The 21532-nt window shown below is 42.6% G+C and overlaps 1 protein-coding gene across 1 annotated transcript; it reads left to right on the top strand.

The window, feature by feature from the left end:
- Positions 1-757: 757 nt before the first annotated feature.
- Positions 758-8002, top strand: LOC122893841 (transmembrane and coiled-coil domain-containing protein 5B-like). The gene is made up of 11 exons (XM_044231121.1): positions 758-792; positions 1738-1887; positions 2192-2309; positions 2615-2665; positions 3389-3457; positions 4459-4515; positions 4990-5049; positions 5613-5677; positions 6301-6376; positions 6651-6694; positions 7804-8002. The coding sequence occupies exons 1-11, from the start codon at positions 758-760 to the stop codon at positions 8000-8002; spliced, it is 924 nt and encodes a 307-aa protein (XP_044087056.1).
- Positions 8003-21532: the final 13530 nt, after the last annotated feature.

The following is a 21532-nucleotide window of genomic DNA, read 5'->3' as shown; positions in this document are numbered from 1 at the left end:
AAAGGGAAAGCCAAAAAGCTTTAGAGGAAAGAGAAAAAGGAGAGAAGCTGAAACATGAAAGGAGGGGGGAGTATGGAACTCTACATTTCTTAGATTAGTTTCAGTTCTGAACTTCAGTTTTGGGGCAGTGATTAGGAGACACTGTCCCTGGGAGCCCAACATTTATTTTTTCCTGCTGGTAGTTGTATCCTGCTCTCCACCCCGCTATTTTTGCTGCTATTTTAGAATCGACTCAGCCTGTGTCATCTAGAGCATGTTAGAACACTGATGGCAACAGACCTAGAAATCAGGCAGCCAGCTTTATGGGACCCTCTGGCTCTTCTCTATTATTTTTTTTTTTCCCCTAAGTTTTCCTGGAGATCTGGGTTAGAAACGAACTCTCAGGGCATTTGCCAATAGATATAAACTTGAGTGCCCTTAGTGTATCACCTGTGACCAGACAAATGGCAGCCCAGTAATGGGAAAGGTAGCCAAAGTGTGAAAACCTGTGAAAACAAGACTTTTGTACTCCAGTGGGATTCACTTACGCAATTTTAAGTTAAAACACAATCTGGATTACTGGAATTTAGCAAAACACTGCAGTTGATGCTGGAAAGCAGAAGGGTTTAGGAGGCATGGGTCTCTTCTCGGCTCTGTCTTTCCTGGTCAAACTTTTGCCTGCTCCCTCTCGGGCCAGTGTAGGGCAATGTTACTATGTTGGACATTAGGGGCGACGTTTCAATAATAAACGTGTGTGTTAACATTTTAGGAAACCACAATGGAAGGAGCTGGACGGGACCCACTGGATAATGTGTAAGAAATGAGGATGATAAAGTTCAGTAGAGGAGCTGCTATGTGAACGTTCTGCCCCAATCCATAGCGAAGAGAACCTCCATGATGCAGGACATTTTCTCCCCATGTCCTGGGACCCTTCCTGCAGAGAAAAGACCCTAGTTTCAGATCTTTGAACTTCCTCATACCAAGCATGGTGGGGTTTTCAGAATTAGCTAAGACCTCAAAAAGCAAGTCAGTCTTATTTGGAGAAAAGATCCACTCCCTCCCCTTGCCCCCATCCAGCCGGTAGACCTACTTGACTAGCGTAGAAAACACGCAGCATAAATTCCTCAGGAGACTGTAACAGAAGGGACTGGAGATATGCCCTCACCCTGGCAGATCTTTAAATGCTTCATAGCTGTAGCTTGCTTTCTATATACTCCCTAAAATTAAAAAAAAAATAAAATAGTAACTTGGAGCATAATTGTTCTTATGAAAAAAAATATCTTCTGCTTTATAAAAGGTTTGTGTTTTAATGGGTTCCATTTATAATATTTAAAATTAAAATGTGATTTGAGAGGCGCCTGGCTAGCTGAATATCAGTCAAGTGGCTGCCTTCAGCTCAGGTTGTGATCCCAGGGTCCTGGGATCAAGTCCTGCATTAGGCTCCCTGCACAGCAGGGAGTCTGCTTGTCTCCCTCTGTTCCCCTACTCCTGCTCTCTTGATTGCTCTCTCTCTACATCTCAAATAAATAAGTAATAAAATCTTTAAAAAAATTTTTTAAAAATGTAACTTGACTCCAGGAATTTATTCCATGTGAAACACTACAGAAATCAATTTATCATGGCAAATTATAACATAGGGCTGCTTAGACATAGTAACAGCAGAAGATGGGGGAATGAATAAGATTACCAGTGAAAATCTTCTTAAGGCTCCCCTGTTTTCCTGTCCTGAGCTCAGTAAGAAAGATGATTTTCCTGTAGGCAGGAGATGATGGAAATCCCGAAATTAGAAGTCACAAAACAAAACCTTGACTACCTGAACTCAGACCTTGAAAAGGACCTGCAGAGACTGGATGAGGCAAATCAAGTTCTTCTCAGAAAAATTCAAGAGAAGGAAGAAGCTATTCAAAGGTCAGGCTTTGCAGTTGGTGAGGGAAGGGCTTCTCCTCAACAGAATGCCCTTTGGAATAAAGAGAAGGTGGGAGGAAGATTTCCTTTTTTGTTGATAAATCTTGGTGTTTGAAATTCTGAAGCACGAACTGTGATGCCCCCAGAGGCTTTATGTATAGATTTCGGCATTAAATTTCCATGAGGCTGACGTTGTATTGCCAATGCATTTGGGACTCAGTCTGGCCCCCCAAGACCTTGGCTTCCTAAGCTGAGGCACTGGCAGCTTCCTTATGACTAATCCACATCTGGTGTCTGTATTTTTCAGTCTGGAAGGAGAGATTGTCCTGTCACTAGGACAAGCCAGCGAGAGGGAGGAGTTGAACTATATCAAACCTGAGGAGGAGGAGACCTTGAGGAACCTGGAATCAGAGACAGTCAAATTGGTAAGAAGGTATCTAGGAAGGACTGTGTGATGCATTTGGCTTCGGTCTGCCGCTGCTCTCTCATTCCCTGGGGATCATCATCCATGGTCCTTGCTATGTCTGGAGAAATCAGATGAGGTGCTCTGAGAGAGAAGCACTTGTCGTGGGGGCCCTGTGCCTGGGCTCCCTTCCCATTTCCTCTGTGTGGGGCCAGAGTGTCCTTCTCTCCCTTAGCACACTTATCCGCAGACCATATTTTAGAGACCCAGGGAGAGGGAAAGTACAGAAGCAGAGCAGGAGTATCCTCCTTTACTTCTTTTCCACAGGAAAAAAGTAACAAGATTCTGAGCAGGAATGTGGTGGAGCTTCAGAAGAAGGTAAGGGGGCCATCTTTGCTGAAGGCTCATTTCTTAGGAATCTTAACAATGTCATCTGAACTCCAGAACCCTCTAGTCAGAAAGACCTAAGAAGGGGGTGCCTGGGTGGCTCAGTCGGTTAGGCATTTGCCTTCGGCTCGGGTCATGATTCTAGGGTCCTGGGATTGAGCCCCACATCAGGCTCCCTGCTGTGTGGGGAACCTGCTTCTCCCTCTCCTTCTGTCTGCCTCTCCCCCTACTTGTTCTCGTTCTCTCTCTCTCTCTCAAATAAATAAATAAAATCTTTAAAAACAAGAAAAATATTTTTAAAAAGAAAGACCCAAAAAAGGAGCAACTGGCTAAACAGATGTGCTCCATCCCCTCTGCCACTCACAGCATCTATTAGGATGAACACCCCATTTGTTTCCTGGGATTACAGATCTACTGAGAGAGCTAAGGAACTGACTATGGGAGAAAAGATTTTTCTCTTCCTGCCCCAGCCATTCTGTGCTTTCCTCCTTGATCCCTGGGCAGTTGTTTTCATGGCCTATGGGAGGAAAAAGACCTATCCAGCCAGCCCAGAGTCAGGCAGCTCCCATGAGCACACTTTTCTATCAAGTTTCTACCTGGGATCTAAGTTCATTAACCACCACCATTCCATAGCCCTGCAACCCCAAATTCTGCCACGATCGTAGCTTTTTATGTCTCTGTGCCTCACTCAGTTCACGGTTTGGGGGATTTCAGATTTCAAGGAGACATAAGAAGGATGACCTCAATAAAGAAACCCTGAAGCCGATGTTGGCAGAACTGAAGGTGAGTAGAAGAGCAAAACTAGAGATTTTCTGTGAGATGTGTGTCAAGTCTAAGTTCAGGGGGAACTGCTTTCAAGGACTCTCCCAGGTGAGGTATATCTGTGTGCTTCTCAGAGGAGAGCCAATGTCTTTTGTTGCCTCTCCTTTACCTCATGGCCTGTGGGGCATTCATAACATGACAAGTCAAGTAACCGCAGAGGTCACTTCAATGTCATCAAAGTAGAGGGGATTGCTCAAGACCTCACCACCCATCAGTCACTAGAACACACATGCTGAAGGCACATCAGGACCCACCAAGAAGCTTGTGTCTGAATGACACAATGCGGATATTCAGGTAGGATGAGAATACGAACTTCCATAATTACACAGTGATGTGTCAATAAGCTTACCTCATTTTCCAAACCCATGGCTTCTAGTCCAAAAATAGTTCTATTTTTAAAATGCAGTTTATCTTTTTCTTCTATGAGAAGGTAGATCCAATGAGGGTGAGAGATTTTGTCTATGTTGATCACTCCGATTTCCCCAGTACCTAGAACAGTGCCTGGCAATAGTAGATGCTCAATATTTGTTGAATCAATGAATGAACTGGATGCCTCATAGAGTACAGAAACCCCGCTGGGAAACTTTGTACAGATTTATGTGAGTGCACCCTCAGGGAGATAAGAGGGAGAAAGAGGCCTGTGAGCTTTGGTCAGCTGGGCTAGAAGAAAGAGGATGGTAAGGCTCAGAGAAAAGGCAGTCAGATGACCGAGGCTTGAATGTCAGCTCTGCCACCATGTGACTTTTAAAGAAGTTAAATGCTTAACCTCTTGCCTCTGTCTCCTCATCTATCAGGTAGGGTTAATGAGAGTGCCCACCCGAGGGTGAAAACATGTCCTCAATCCCTCAATACATGATAGCCATTTTTTTTTTTAAATCAACATGATAGCCATTTTTATCATGTTCTCTACTGGTCTTTTGCCTTCCACAAAAGAATGCTATTAACTTTCTGCTGTCTTCCAGGGGAGACTACAAAAGTCAATAGAATCCTGCACAAGGGAAGAGAAGGAACTGCTCCAGGTAGAGGCAGTGTCTCCTCACTGAGGGTCTGTCCAGGATGTAAATGGGAGACCACCACAAAGTCTTAGAAACAGGACTGCTGGAGGCATGGGAGGGGGGAGCAGAATATCTGGCAGAGGAGTTTCTGATTCACGTGCAGGTGAAGGGAGTATGAAAACTTATATTCCAAGTCCTGATTTTACCATTTCTTAAACACGCGTTTACCCTTAATATTCAAAATACTGTTGCTGAATCCAAACCTAAGTGCCCCGATCACCTCTCCTGATGTTTCACCTGACAAGCAAATGACAACCGAGGCAAACAATTTAGTTTGTGCCTATGAATGACGAGATCACTGCTTTGCGATATACTTGTTTCCCTTTAAAATCAGAAGTTGCTAGGTAACCAGCCAAATGTCCAATGCACCAGGTAGGGTCCCCAGGAGTAGCCCAGGCTTGGTTCTGGTGAGACTTGTTAATTTTCTCTTCTTTTTAGATAGAAAGCGACTACCAATCTTTGCACCAGCTCTGTAAGGACCAGGCCCACTACATAAAGGTATTTTACCTGTAGGGGCAATTCAGAGAAGAGGCAGAATTTCTCCAAAGCCATGGGTTCCTTGGTTTCTCATTAGGCTAAAATCTGCCATTGGGGAAAATGACTTTTATATAGCAGCAACAACAAAACAGATGTATGTTAAGGATTTACCTTGTGCCAGGTGATGGCATGTATGGTACTTTAAAGCTCTCCACATGCAGTATGTTTCTACATTAATTTGTCCAGTAAAACTATGGGGATGCTATTGTTATAAATCAAGAGGACACTGGGGTTTAGGGGAGTTAGAGAATGTGCTCCGGGAAAGCAACAGTAAGCAACAGAGCTAGGATTTGAATTCAAGCAGGATCCAAAGCAAGAAGTCTTTTTCTTTGCATATATATCCATCTAGTCCACTATCTCCCAATTTTATTAGAACATTTCCCTACTCATGTGTGCACACTCATGCATGCACCATTTGGAGTATTAGGGTTAGTCTTAAGGAGAATCATCAATGATATCGTAATGAAAATATGGGGAAATTCTTTCTTATAACAATTTGTTGTTGTTGTTGTTTCCATGGGAAGAAATACCAGGGAATTCTGAGAAAGATGGAAAAAGAAAAAGAGGTGCTGCTTCTTGAAAGAGAAGTGTAAGTCTGGAAAAATGATGTCCCTGATTGAGGGCAGTGACAGTCTCTCGGCTGTCTTGGGAGGGTGCAGTGCTTCTCAGACCGGTTTTTGTTTTTTTTCTGGGGTTTTTGATTTTTGTTTTTTGGTAGTCCTTTCTTCAAGTGATAAAACTATTCTCTCATGCTTTCTCCTACAATTTTTTTTTATTGTGTTACTGTTTACACTTAGATTTGCATTCATCTGGAATGTGTTTCATCTATGGTGTGAGGTAAAGATCAAGATCATGGTTTTCTGTGTGGAGAGCCTATTGACCCAGTGCCGTTTATTTAAGAGAACGTGCATTTTTCAGTGGTGCCTTGTTTTATAAGTCAGGTGACCATTCACGTGTGAGAATTTCTGTAGTTTCAACTCAGTATCAAGTTGATGTCAGGATTTTTCTTCATTGACTGTCTTTTCCCTTGAGAATGGACCACATTTTCCTGATATCTCTGTATTTTGAACAGTTATGAGTTTTGAATGTTGAACAGTGAATGCTATCAAAAATCTGAAAAATAAATCATCGATGCTGCATGACTTAGAAAAGCACCTTTCATCAGCCCCCAGATTATGTTATATCATTCTGAGATCTGATTTTTTCACTCAGATTCAAAGCCCAGAATGACTCTTTGCAAATAGTGAAACCTGGGTCAATTCTGGTAGAAACCATCCAAAGCAACATGGTAAGTCTTCCTTGTCCCACACTGGAGTTTTCCTTTATCCCTTCCTCGCCTGGGTTCTCTCTCCTTCTCCCCACATCCTCCTCCCCTTTGTAATAAACCTAGAATTAGGACCTAATGAAGTTCAGTACCTTGTTCCATACTATGGCCAATAGGAAGTGGCAGAGTCAGGATTGAAACCCAGGTAGCCAGACTCCTGACTCCTGGCTCCCCTGCTACATTGCCTCTCTTTGACCACATGGACAGGCACAGCTGTGGCTTTTCTCATTTCCTATAGGAGAAGACCATCATTAAGAAACAGAAGAGAATCTTTTGGTACAGGTAAGTGGTAGAATCTTGGTTTTTACCCAGTGTGGACTACATTCACTCTGTAGGATCAAGTGACTTGGTAAGGGCACAAGGAATAAGGACGAATACACCCATGAGCCAGAAAATATCAGGCAGCCCCAGATTTCTCCCAACCCTTCTTTCCTTCCTTTCCTCTACACCAGAGTTATGTGGAACTTTGTGGTTGGGAAAAGTAGCTCTTTCTTCAAGATGAAAGCTGCAGGTTGCATTTTACTTTGCATTTCCATTCTTATGGTTCTTGGTACGACCCATTTCTACTTTTCAGATCCTGAACCTAATCATCTCTGCTATCCTCTTTGCTGCGGAGATGGTTCAGGGCTCATTAATTTTCTCAGTTCTTTTATAGTAGGCTGTAACACTCTAGAAAACAAAAATCACCTAAACTCTCTATGCCTTTTCTGTCTTAATTTTTTCAACAAGGGGACTAACTCTGAAATGCTCCATGTGGCACTTGAATGAAGAGCTTCAATTTATGACATTTCAATATTATTAATGACTGAAGGCCTTAGACCAGATTTCAGTGTGAAGTTTTCTTGGGAGCACACTAGAAAACAAACCCACACCCACACACCCACACATTTTATTGTTTAACTTGGTCTCTTTTGGCACTTGATGTTTAGAAAAAACCTCTCCTAATGATTTTGCCTGGATGTTCATGTCAGAGATGTCCCGATCTTATTTCAAATTCTAGAACTCCTTGCTCTACTAGACCAGAAGAAGACCATTGGTCATCAGACTCATAGGTGTGACAGTCCTGAACATTTTCTGGCAGCCTCCCAAAGGCCTGCCTCGTATGTAGTACTGGGAAAAATCTCCTTTGGCACCTCCAACTTTTTTTCTATATGGACATCTATTCTTTCAGAGGGCTTATATGTCAGGAGAGCCATGTACAATTCCTAACCACTACATCCATCTTCTTCTGCTATCATGTATCCCCTACCCTCATCCTTTGGGTCTCCATCCCCTTATCAGTTTTGTCTGAAGAAAGCAATTCAGTTATTTATGAGTGCGAGCTTCCCCTCCCACAGCTGGATCCTGGTCTGTCCCTGTCCCCCATGCTAACCAAGAATGTCTCTTTGTAGACGTTTCAGGTGTCTTGTCTTCATGATCATGATCTTCATTAGGCTGCTGGGCTATGCGCTTTTCCACCTGCAGTATGTAAACCCAGACCTTCTTGTGGATACCCTGCCCATGGTAATGAGCAGGGACACCTTGAAGAGGCTGAGGAAGGTCTTATTTCCCCTCCTCACTCTAGAGGTGGAAGAAGTTCTACCGCATTAGTCTAAAGTAATGTGGGGGGCTCCACATGGCTCCCAGTGAAGAAAGGGGACATGGCTGTAGCCCTGAGTCGGGGATGGGTCAAGAAGGAAGTAGAAGCCTTGACTTGGACATCTGACCTCTTCATTTCATTCTAGTCCCTTGCTTTCCCTTTGCAGTGGCTCTCTTTTAAATAAAGACTATGTTTAACCAGTGTTCACTGTGTTGGTCTGTGAATTTGGTCTGATTCCTGGGGCCTAATTAGACATTCACAATTTCTACCTGTCTTGAGAAGGCTTCCCCCAGGACTTCCTTTCTCTGCTCCATACTGAAGAAAGAGTAGAGAAAAAAATCCCGTCTTCATTTGTAACATTCTCCACTTCCTCTGGGGTAGGTATAAAGCTATTCAGTTGAGGAATCATGAGGTGGATATAAGGCTTGCTTTCAGTCCTTCCTGAAGTTTTTTATTTTTATATTATTTATATTTTTATATTATTTTATATATTTATATATAATTTTATATATTTATATATATTTTTTATTTTATATTTCACTATGTATTATTGGAGTGGATGTCCTAAAAAGTTAACCTTTTTTTTTAATGTACACAGATGGTTTAATGTACATAGTACATTCTCAACGGAGAAGAAAATTACCCTAAAATTCAAGTGACATATAAAATATAGTGCGTAAGATCAGCAAAACACGATTTTGCACCTAACTATCATTCCTATTTTTCAAATCCTAATTCAAATGCCATCTCCCCCATAATGTCTCCTCTGATCCCTCCGGACCTGACATAGCTTCACTTGCCTTCTTCCAAATGCTCCTTGCACCTTTGGCATCTCCTTCCTCCTACACATTCCTTAGGTTCTCGCTTTCTGATGACCTTTTGTCCTTTCGAGACCATCCCTGACACAGGTTTTAACTGCACTTCACTTGCACAGTAACGCCGGAAAGGCAGCAGCACACCCTACGTTTGCTTTGGCTGTAGACATGACCCTGCTCTACCTTTTCTTTTGGGGTCTGGGGAGGAGAGGGTGAAGGGTCTCATGATGACGCCTTAAAAATTAAAAAACAAACAAACAAACAAACAAAAAACCACAATAACAACTACAAAAAAACCCTGGTCAACAGCGCCCTCTTGTGGCCATATAAAAGCTCTTGCGTTTCAGCGGGCTTCCCCCAAAAGGGCAGGAAAGCGATCAGTCAGTTGAAGCAAAAAGATGTATCAATTGTCACTTTTGGACAATTCCCTCTGTGAGCTTTAATAAGTAAAATTTGTATTCAATCAATTCAACAAGTTAGACTCTTCCTTGGATCAGATAGGGATTTTGGCACTGGGATTATAGCAATGAACAAAACACACAAAAATCTCTGCCCAGATTCTAGGAGTAGAGGCATATAGAAATATCAGATGATATTGGGTGCTATAAAAAGTTAGGTGGGGGAGGAGGAAGGGAATAATGAGGAGCAGTAGCCACAATGCTCACTTGAAAAGGTAACAGGATAGCCAAGACCTGAATGAGATGAGAAAGCCATGTGGATGGTGGGGGCTTTGGGGGTGGGGAGGTGGTGGTGCAGCTGATAGGGAGACAGCAAGTACGTAGCCTTGACCTTGGAGTGTGTCTAATGCATTTGAAGTTCCTCTACTGATTCCGTGCTCATATATAACAGTCTCTTCATTAAATTCTTCACTGGAATCCTCCAAGTTGAATTCTGGTTCCTGCCAGGCCCTTGGCTGATACTGGCCCGGAGAAGCATTCCTTAGCCTGGAGGGTTTCAGCACTGGAGTGATTCTAAGGCTATAGGTATATGAGAAGGAAATGGCTGCAACCGGCTGAGAAGCTTACACTCAGAGTATTACTTCCTGTGCCATCTCCGGTCACGTAACCCCTCCTAAGTTCCTGGAACTCCCAGGTTCTCCTCTGCCCAGCCCCTCCCAGGTAGACATGGGAGCATCCCAACATTCAAGACTGGCTAAGAAATACGAGCTCAGGAAAATAAGGTTACGGTAGCCCCATGCTTGCAGTCAGCGATCCAGCAGAGACTTGGAAGCTTGAAGATGTGTTGGAAATCCATGTTACGAAGCACAAATGGTCTTTTCTGCCACCCAGGGAGCCCGCCTCCAAAGGGGCCTGGATGGCGCTCCCAAGTCTGGGAAGCAGAAGAGGGGTCACTGTTGCCTTACGGGAACAGGGCTAAGCTGGACATCTGAGTTCCAGCAATGGGGAGCTTACCACCTCCCGCCCCAAATCCATCAGTTTCTGAAAGATTTTAACAAACTCATACAAAGCACCTAGCACAACCGAAGGTCTTTGGTGGGTATTCAGCCGCCATGAGTTTCCATTCCCTTCCAGGAGATAAAAGTTTGCCTTTATCTAGTAGTTAGTCTTAGTTCTGTCTTATAAAGCCACACAGTAAAATAACGGCTTCTGTCACATTTTAGTCACTAAAACTGAACAGCCTTCTGTTCTCCAAATGAACATTCCGCAGGCCTTCAAGCTGTCACATGACACGGCTTCTAGAATTGTATTATTTTATTTACCCTTCCCTGGACTCCTACCGAGCTGAACAGAAGAGGACAGATGAGGTCTGACTGACAAAGTTCAGTAGCTCTCTTCTCCTTCTCTCCCAAGCCTGAGGTGGCGGGGGCAGGAGAGGAGAGTGAGAACCTGAAGCAGGTTCTGTGCTGTGCTGAGTGTTGGGAGCTCGACATGGGGCTCACTCCCACGACCCCGAGACCATGACCTGAACTGAACCCAAGAGTCAGTCATTTAGCCGACTTCACGACCCAGGTGCCCCCCAGCCGAGATCCTTAACCTTTTAGAACATGAATTATCTTACTCTACATCTCCTCTGCTTTGTGTTTGTGCATATTAAAAGATAATATTAAGTGCAGGATTTACTATGGGTCTCATTAAATTTCATTTTGTTGGTTTGGTTGCTTCACCTTAATCTATTGCAATCATGCAAAACCCTAATTCTATGAAGGAATAAACTAGTCTGTTCACAGACAGGGACTCCTGGTAGAGTAGAAACTGCTGGAACAAGGAGGCTTGGGTGTGCAATCTCCTTTGGCCTTGTAATCATTGTTGACCCGAGGCAGCTGATTAACCTTTTCTTTAAGGTGGCTAATCATTCTCTCTGCCAGGAGCCCGTTACAACAGCTGCACATTCTTTCAGTACTCTGAAATGGAATTTCTTTGGGTCTGGAGGCTTGAATTCAATTAAATGGATTAGGTACTCTCCTTACATCCTCTCACCTCTCTTAAAACTTAATTACCTATTAACGATTTCAGACTATCCTTTTTATCATGCAAAAGATCAATTTCCTTGATAGGGAAGGGTGAGGTGAAATAGGACCCTTATCTACGTACATTATACCGCATGCTCTACGGAATGGCCTATCTCTTTCATTTCTCCTGTTCCAAACACAGCATTGGAAATGCCTTTTTTTAAAAATGCATTTTATAATATCTTTTGCCAGCCTCAGTGTTTTCTTGAAAAAAAGCACTGAAGGGGCACCTGGGTGGCTCAGTGGGTTAAGCCGCTGCCTTCGGCTCGGGGCAAGATCTCAGGGTCCTGGGATCGAGCCCCGCATCGGGATCTCTGCTTATTGGGGAGCCTGCTTCCCCCTCTCTCTTTGCCTGCCTCTCTGCCTACTTGTGATCTCTCTCTCTCTCTCTCTTTTTCTCTGTCAAATAAATAAACAAATAAATCTTAAAAAAAAAACAAAAAACAACCCACTGAATAAGGAGTCAAGCCTTAGACCCTGGTTCCAGATTTTGTGCTACTCCTCTGATTTTACTTTCAGGGCCCAAGGTTGATTTCTGGGTGCTTTCTAAGATCATTCACTGCACAGTGAATGTACTGGAAGGCAGAGGTGAAGAAAGGAGGACTAATTCAAGAAATAAGCAATAAACCATGCTCTCAAAGACTCTTGAACTGGTAACAGATTCCAACACTCAATATCAAGGTTACAGGTTACTCCAAAGCTTCTCTGGTGTATAAATGCTGGCCTAATAGGAGGCTCAGAACTATCAACAGCACATTTATTGATCATCTACTGTCTTCCAGACATCGTGCTGGATACTTCCATATGGTTTCCATTTCACAGTTTGGTGAATTACCTGAGATTCTCCAGTTAGCAAACGGCAGAACCAGGATCATGGGCCACCTCTTGACTCCCCCAGGACAGTTGCCTTTCATGTTTCATAAGTCCTCTTCAACTCCAGTATCAGTCTGCTAATTAGTAGAACTACTTAGTCCATCATTGGCATCAGTTACTTATTTTCCTCTCTCTTTTATGATTTGTTTAAAGTTACTACAGAGATCCAGTATCCTTCCAGTCACTGTGTTAAATTTCACTCTGGAGCTCCATTATAGCTCTAGTTTAATGATTAAAATTAAAAATGCCTTGGTTAATGCTTTATTAAGACACTCTGGCCCATCCATACCTTAGTCTGAACACAAGGCGGGAGAACTGGATTTTACTGGGGGGAGCTGAAGGCAGTATCCAGGCCACAGCCACCTGCAGGCGGGTGAGCCTGTTGAATTGATGGTGACTCCACCAAGGGCAGCTCTGCCTGGAGTGGCTCTTGAGGAGTGCCTATAAAAACCTTTGGTTCTCACACATGAGAGTGACATGTCACAGCTGTTAGAATTACAAAATTGGACTTAGAGGGAATCCAACCCATCCCAGGGGTGCCACTGTCCCCTGCCAGGCTGCTCTTTGGCAAAACTCAGTTGAAATGTTCATGGTGGGTCTCTTCCCCCACACTCCATGTACTGAAATCCCTGCCTCGGAGCCATGGTCCACACCCCCTGTGTGGGGGTGCCAGTTTGAAAGAACAGCATTAGCTGGTCCCTCTAGGAGTTCAGTGAGTTTGAATCCTGAACGGCTTTACAGTCCCTGAGCTCAAGAGCTGCCAGCTCTGTGGCAGAGCCCATGAATGGGCAGGCGCTGCTCCCTCCACTTGCTGGAGCCGGAGGAAGGCTTCCCTGCTGCTCTCCTCATGGCTCTCAGCCGGCAAAGCTGCCCTCCTGTGCAGCCAGCAGTCTGTAGGAACCTGACCCCTGCTTGGAGCTGGGGTTTCTTTTTCTTCTGGGAGGTTTGTTGGCAGGTTGGTGGCGAAGCCTGGGTCTAACTGGAAGCTTTTTGGATCCTGAATTTCTCAGCCCCACTGAGCTAAGTCACAGAACAATGAAAAAGCAGTGATTTGGGGCAGTTATGAGGAGAACGACAATTTGGGGGTGCTGAGATGGAGCGGATCAAAAATGGCAGTGAAGGACAACAGGGCAGCACGGCAGGAGAAAGTCCAAGAGGGTCTGATGGGAAAGGGAATGGATTTCCTGGCTACAGATCTTTTCTTTTGCTCGGATTTTCCTGCTGCAAATACAGGTGGCTATGAGATTCTTTACCTTCCAGGCCAGGTTAACCTGGAACTATATTTGCATTCAACTTTAAACAAAATCACATCAGTACTACCTTCTGGAAATAAGAGGTAAATCTGAGATTAAGTGGTGAAAGGTCTGCCAGCCTCTCCCGGCAGGGTGTTGAGTTTCTCTGATCTAGGAAACTGATGAGTCAACATAAGCCTGGAGCCTAATGTACCAGTGACTTCCTAGGAAAGAGGAAACCTACTTTTCTGCAAGGTTTTGTCCTACTGAGAAGATTACCATTGAACAAACTTACAAGAAAAAAATGCAGTTCACCAAATTTTAATGTACCTCCTACCTGCACTACTGTTCTGGGAAAAACAAGCACAACAGAACTGTGTATTTTATTATATAATGCCTACCTGGAAAGAGTTGAAATAGTTTATGATCTATTGGCCAAAGAAAAAAGAAAGTACACGGTAACTGTATATGCAAGGAAAAATGGCGTACCAGAAAGAGAATATAGAGTGTCAGGGAAGCTCAAGAAGAGAAAGAAAAAAAAGGAAGAAAGGAAGGAAAAGAGAGAGAGAGAAAGAGAGAACAAAAGGAAAAGAGAGAGAGAAAGAGGAAGAAAGGAAGGAAAAGAAAGAAAGAATATCAAGAACAGGAAAGAGTGAATCGGGAAAGTGTCATTTGATATAAACGTTGATAGGTAATATTTCAAACCATGAAGATAGAGAAGGAAGAGCTTCCTAACTGAGGGGAGGGGAGGAATGATAATCCAAAAACTCCCCCAAGCTTTTAAATAGACTAATCTAAACTTCCCAGGGAGAGCATAGAGCTACACTAATCCTTTGAATTTTGAAAGAAAATTCTCCAAGGAGAGAAATCTTAACAGCAGTTTACTTGATTACTAATTGTTCAAGAGACATCATTAATTATTCACTCATATTTGGCATGCAAGAAATAGTTCAAAATGGGTTCAATAAACTTGCATCTCCAATGGATTCGATACTGATGGGATTAGAGCAAGAGGAATGTACCAGATAATGGTGAGGTCCGTCTATTAGTTTGCAAACTGGCCGCCATACACAGAAGGCAAGGAAAGATGGAGGAAAGAGTCAGGCCCCTCTAGGTTGGTAGGGGGCTAGTTTAAAAAGCAAGGGAACTCAGGTATGACATTTGTCTTGGGTGGTTCTAAATGAGTAGATCTCTTCAGCTGCTAGAGAACTTAGCTAGGTTCTGTGAAGTATTTCCAGATGATCTCAACAACACATGACTCTCTCAACTCTATGTTCTTCTTCTTCTTCTTTTTTTAAGATTTTATCTATTTGACAGATCACAAGTAGGCAGAGAGGCAGGTAGAGAGAGAGAGAGGAAGGGAAGCAGGCTTTCCACCGAGTGGAGAGCTCGATGCGGGGCTCGATCCCAGTACCCTAAGATCATGACCTGAGCCAAAGGCAGAGTCTTATAATCTACTGAGCCACCCAAGTGCCCCAACTCTATGTTCTTCTTGAGGCAGCTTTTAGTATAGGGAAAGCAGGTGGAAAGCACATTCCAAGAACAGGGTGTGAGGAGCCACCAATCGCCCAGTGGACCTCATGGGTCATCTAGTGGTCGTGTTCTCTCAATACCTCTTCCAGCACCATCCCAGGTGAAACTTCCTAAATTCTTAAAACTTTAAGGCCGCTGATTTTCAGAAATACCCAGACCAACGTGAAACACAGTAAAGGAAAGAAAAAGAGAATATTTTGTGCGCCTAATGAAGCAGCAGCTACTTATTTCCTTTACTCCAGAGAGTCTCAACCTTAGTAATACATTAGAATCACCTAAGGATATGTAAAGATCTTGCTGCCCCAACGCCAGATTGATTCCACTTAGGGTCACTGGTATTTTTGAAAAGCCCCTGTTCCCGCCAACCCCCTTTTGCAGGGGATTCCAGTCTCCAGTCTAGGCTGAGAACCGCCGCTCCGAAAGTGTTCGGATAACCTCCAGACTCCTTGGGCAAAGAAGAGAGAGTGGCAGGGACAGCGTATTTCCAAAGTGGGAAAATAAGGGAGAAGAGACGGAGACAGACATTTCTATGCAGGAAGAGACTTCACTTCAATATGAAATCACCTATTCTGATTGTTCTTTCATCGTATTTATAGCTGCTTTGGCAGATTTCCAAATCTGTGGGTTTACATTTGCTCTCACCTCCCTTGCCTTGATAAGAAAACTCTCTTCACATGTTGAGTCCTTTGTCGTCCATGGAAGGAGGATAGCAATTAGGATAAAGCGGCAATGTGCCCCTTTCCAGATGTGTGAGAAAGGATAATGGCCTCACCAAGATATCCATATCCTATTCTCTGGAGCCTGTCAACATGTGCTTCACAGGAGACTCTGCAGATGTGATGAAGGATCTTGTGATGGAGGATTATCTTGTATTTTCTGAGTGTGCCCAGCACTCAGGGTTGTTACCCTGAGTAACAACAGTGTTGTGCAACCATAACCCTATGGAAAAGGGTCAGCTGGAGGAGACATGAAGACAGAGGCAGAAGTCAAAGCAATGGAAGATGGAAGGAGATCATGAGCCAAGAAATGCATGCAGCCTCTAAAAACTGCTGGATATTTTTAAAAAAAGATTTTATTAATTTATTTGACAGACAGACCACAAGTAGGCAGAGAAGCAGTCAGAGAGGGGGCGGGGGGAGCAGGGTCCCTGCTGAGCAGAGAACCCAGTTCGGGGCTCAATCCCAGGACCCTGGGATTATGACCTGAGCTGAAGGCAGAGGCTTTAACCCACTGAGCCACCCAGGCACCCCATTGCCAGATATTTTAAACACATTATCCTACTTAATCCTCCCAATAAACCCTGTTCTATAGGTCTTTTGTTGCCCCTTTTATAGACGAAGAATCAAAGACTCTGAGGGTTAAGACTGGTATTTCTTAGAATCTAAAATGTCATGGGGCCCCTGAGTGGCATAGTCAGTTAAGCCTCTGACTCTTGGTTTCAGCTCAGGTCATGATTTCAGGGGCGTGAGATCAAGCTCCAAGCTGGCCTCCACACTCAGCCCAGGAGTGTGCTTAAGATTCTCCCTCTCCTTCTGTCCCTCACTCACGCCCTCGAAAATAAATACACAAATCTTAAAAAAAAAAAAAAAAAAAGGAAGAAGAATCTAATAGGTCACTAATTATTAGATGCATCATTATATTAGGTTCCACTAGGAAAAAAAAAAGTTAAACTATGTGTCATCAACACACAATTTCTAGTTCTATTTTTAAAAAATAATAATAAATGAGATACCATCTTCCATGTGATAACTGCTACATTGCTTTGTAATAAAAAATCAAGTGTTAAATTCTTTAAAACCTGTTTTACCTTAAAAAATTCCTCTTTGGGGACCTTAAAGCTTCATTCTCCTGTGAAGCTTTAGTAGGTTCCCCTTCTTTTTACTTTTTAATGTGATTTCTGAAGATTAAAAATCACCTACATGTCTCACATTCTGTTGCTATTGGACAGCATTGCCTTAAAGCATGTGGATAATCTGCCTATTAGGTAAAGCAGTACAATTCTGGAGTTACAGAGCTTTTTTGTGCTTTTTCAAAGAAGAAAGGATGTTGCGCACAAAATCTACAAGATCCAGGCAGGGTGGGATGCGTGGGGTTGTGTTGTTGGAAGAGGAAGGGGTCAGGGCAAGATGCATGTTTAGGTATGACACTTTTTAATTTTTTTATTGTGGTAAAATGGATATAATGTAAAGTTTACTATTTTAACCATTTTTAAGTGTATAATTTGATGGTATTACGTGTATCCACAGTGTTGTGCAACCATAACCCTATTCATCTCCAGAACGTCTTCATTTTCCCCAATTGAAACACTGTACCCATTAAAGAACTCCCCACTCTCTCCTGCTAGCCTCTTATAACCATCCTTCTACTTTTTGTCTCTATGAATTTGACTACTCTAGATACCTCATATGAGTGGAATCACACATGTGTCTGACTTATTTCACTTAACACAATGTCTTTGAGTTCATTCATTCATTTTTAAGGATGAATAATATTTCATCCTATGTTTATACCTCATTCTGTTTATCCAGTTATCTGCTCAGTGATGCAGTATGTCCCTTTGCACTTGCTATGTTACTTATAATTGCTCTACTTTTGATGAAGAACTTTAGCTCTGATTTATCTCATTTTTTTTTGTTGTGTCTATTGGAAGACTTATGACATAGGGACTCTTAATAGATCCCTTTTAATGAATTGTGCTTCTCAGAGCTATTTACAAACTGGACAATTTTTAGAAGAACCAGGAGCACACATTCCCTGCCATAAAATCAGTAGATTTTTGACAAGTTAGAAGAAACTGTTAGCAAATAATTTGACACAAGATCACCCAGACAAGACAGTCCTACTGGAGTGCTGCAGTTCCGTGATAGGATATAAGACTAGGAACTCAGTGCTATTCTACTATAATATTTATCCAGTGGCTCCTGCCTACACCCTTGGGATTAATAGACATTCTACAAGGTTACTTGGGTCTAGGGAATCTGTGCATACCAAACCAAAATCCTTTGCTCCTACAATGTCTCTCTGGTGTCCTCTGTTAACAGAGATTAACCCTTGGGACTTGCAGAGAAAAAATATTTGAGGATCCATGATCTATTTTCACAGTGCAGGCAGAAAGGATGAATTTGAAGCCCAGAGTCAATCACCTGTAAGTGGCACAAAAATCCAAGGGACGGTGGAGTAAGACCTACACAAACCACCACACTCCAGGCTGAGCGACCTTACTCACACTTGCAGGAAGGGAAGGAGGTTGTCAGAATGGAAGGTTGAAGGGTCCAGTGATATGTAAAGGAATGGTTGTTTTTTTGAAGACCCCCAAAGATGCCTTGGTGACCTGAAATGAATGAATAGGAGAACTCTGGCTCCGGTAAACCAAAGTGTTTAACAGTGTTATAGGAGAAAGATCATACAGTCCATCTCCCCTGCCCAGGGGTGAGGCCATATATGTTCTTTCAACAAACGTTTAATGATCATCTACTATGTGCAAGGACTACTCTAGTCACCAAGGAGACAGTGGTAAACCAGGCAATACCTCACCTTAAAAGAAAACAAGACAATGAATAAAAAAAAAAGAACAACAAACTAGTAACAATACAACGGAGAATCAAAAATGTAAAACAGATATGAAAGGCGATACCCAGGAAACACTCCAGATGATGTTATAAAATGTAAGAGGGTAGAAGGGTCAGCTGAATTAGATAGGGTACACTGGAAATGTTGCTCTGCTGGGGTGACATTCAAATTGAGAACTAAAGGATGAGACAGAGCTAGGTAAGTAAGGAGCCTGGGGGAAAGCATTCCAAGAAGAGAAGAGTAAGGGCAAAGGCCTTGAGGTGGAAATCCCTGGCTTTGTGAAGAGTGGTACTGGAAGGAAGAGAGAGATGGGGGTAGATGGGGTGGCCAGGGAGGGCAGCATTTCTGGTCAACAGCTGGAGTGTATTAAGGGCCATTTCACATCCTTGTAGCAGGCAGAGGCTCTGACAGAAAGAAGAGCCCTAGGATCCCATAAAGAGAAAGAGAAATCATCGGATTACCGTGTCTGTAAATATCCTTGAGACACTTCAGCACAGGTAGTATGATAGGTGACTGTATAGATTAGGTTAAGCTGCAGCCCAAAATATGAATGCAGCTGGCCTGGAGAGTCAGGTAGCATTGAATCAGAAAGCGTATGCTCAAAAGGCAACAATTACAAGCACTTCTTTTATCTATTAATCAATACCAGAAGCTTGGGTAATGAAATGAATTTTTTTTTTAAGATTTATTTATTTATTTATTTGACAGGCAGAGATTACAAGTAGGCTGAGAGGCAGGCAGAGAGAGAGAGGAGGAAACGATCCCAGGACCCTGGGATCATGACCCGAACTGAAGGCAGAGGCTTTAACCCACTGAGCCATCCAGGTGCCCCAATGAAATGAATTTTTTTTAATGAGATGAACTTCAAAATGAGTTTTATCTATAAAATTCGTGGCTCATTATTAATATGTTGAAAGTTAGGAAGCTGGCTCTTACTGGTGAAATTAAGAGTGTGCAATTTTGCAGAATGGCTAAAATATTTTTAATCTATTCCCTGTTCATGCATGAACAGAGAGTCTAGGAATTCAATGAGGTATGTAGGCTGTAACTTATGCATGGAGCTCAAGATTTATTCCTTTTTATAGCCACTGAGGATTGCTAATCCATGGCTACCTCCAACATTTTAGTGACTACTATTTTTGCTGTTGCTGTTGTGAAAAAGAATCTAAGAGAGTTTGCATGACTATATTGGCTTATATCCATTTGCAACACATTTCCCTAGTGACAAAAAACTGACAGCAGAACAACTGGGTGAAAGCAGCCTTCTCAAAAGACAGATGAGGATTCTAGATTTCAAATTTGAACATGGCTAACTGCATGAGAACATGCACATTTCCTGCAATTAGCAATAAGCTCTTTAGTATGAGGGAAAGACCATCCCAGAATGGAAAGGGATAGGTCATGAGAACAAAAGTCTAGATAAGAGGCTCTAACACCTTTTCAAAAGGCTTCTATTATGAAGAGAACTGGAACTGACACTTAGGAGGAGTGGGCAGAAGTGTGGACCTGTGAAGAATTCCAGAAGTATGGACAGTGTTCTTTCCAACCATTCCCAGGAGTCTATGCTCCTAGAATTTGGGACTGTGAGCAAATATCAGACCAGGTCCAGCTCTCCAAGACATGAGGGAAAATACTATCTTCATACTCACTCCCTTCTAATTCATCAAATAAACAAGAATATATTTGTGACAATATAATATCTCCCATTCTTAAAAATTTTTCTACAAAGTTCTTTCAATCATTTGTTATAGTAATTAAAAAAAAATAGACCAATGAGGAAAGTCAATATTACATGTGGAAAAAGTTAATTCCAGAAGGTTAAGTGGAAATTATGGAATTAGAATTCATATTCTTTTCATGGCACACCTGTAGAAGGCCAGGAAAAATGACTGGGACCCAAAGCCAATATTCCCTGAGATACTGTAAAGTAAAAGGAATAAAAATCTGTAGAGGCCTTGAGAATGTGCCTCAAAGACCTTAATTAAGGGAACTTAATAAATCAAGGACCCAAGTTCTGAACGGATTTCCATACTCTATCCCCTTTTCCTGCTCATTAAGAGGAATACTAAAGCAAGTCTCTTCTTGGAGACAGGACTATTCTGATAGGCAAGGTTGGTTCAAGGACTCCGGATATCCTTGCAGACCCTCCCTTGGGCTGCCTGGCAGTCTAGGATCCTTTCACCCAACTTTCCTTCCCTATTCCTTTAGCTGTGGTCAAACTGGTCACAGTTTGGCTGATTGTTCTCCCAGACTTTTCTGGCTACCTCCCCATTTTCTCTCATAGGCATGTTACCTGATAATACTTTCGCATGTTTAATCGCATCTTAGTGTGTTTCTTGGACGACTTGGACACACAATTCTTTCTACCATATTCCTCCAAATATTTTAAATGGGAAGACAGATATAATTAATTCGGAGCCAGTTCCTTCTCTCTCAGACCTGGGGTGGGGGTCCACTGAAATCTGAGTGAGAATGTTTATTTTGGAAGTAGATATATCTTTGGTGATCCCAATCTGAGGTTTTTAAAGTCTAGTATGTGTCCCTCTTTTAGAAATAAGAATGCAATCTACCTAGATATAAATTGTAATTCTTAGAAATCTTGAATATCTGCAGAGATATTTAAAATGCCCTCCAGGTATAACACAACCACATCATTATTTTCATAAAGCAAATCTCCATAGCAGTCACCCAAGTTTTAGTTTATACACACATACAAAATTAGATATGTATGAATGAGATTTTGGGAACCTTTTGTTCTAGCTTTCCTCTTCTCCTCCCCACACCACCAGTTTTTTCTCAGAAGGGAAAATTCAGGCCCAGATGGAATAAAGGGCTTGCCCAAGGGTTCACATGCTGTTGGTTCAGAGACTAGTTCTGACACAGGTGCGTGAATGCTCAGCCCTGAACAGTGCACCCCTCTCTAATGCTTCTGGCTGAATGAGCCTCTGGGCAATGGATCAGCATTTCAGGGAAGATCTGCTCCACATTTTGAATGACCCCAGGTAAAGCTGGAGACAGTAATGACAGCAAATATATTATTAAGTATTA

The sequence above is a fragment of the Neovison vison genome, chromosome 13, assembly GCF_020171115.1.
Source record: "Neovison vison isolate M4711 chromosome 13, ASM_NN_V1, whole genome shotgun sequence".
Taxonomy (NCBI): Eukaryota; Metazoa; Chordata; class Mammalia; order Carnivora; family Mustelidae; genus Neogale; species Neogale vison.
This window is presented reverse-complemented; position numbering and strand designations above follow the sequence as displayed.

Coding starts and splice junctions, on each gene's coding strand:
- LOC122893841 (XM_044231121.1), top strand. CDS start 758: ATGGAAGGAGCTGGACGGGACCCACTGGATAATGT. Junction 793..1,737: donor CGGGACCCACTGGATAATGT/GTAAGAAATGAG, acceptor ATTTTCCTGTAG/GCAGGAGATGATGGAAATCC. Junction 5,678..6,300: donor CTGCTTCTTGAAAGAGAAGT/GTAAGTCTGGAA, acceptor TTTTTCACTCAG/ATTCAAAGCCCAGAATGACT.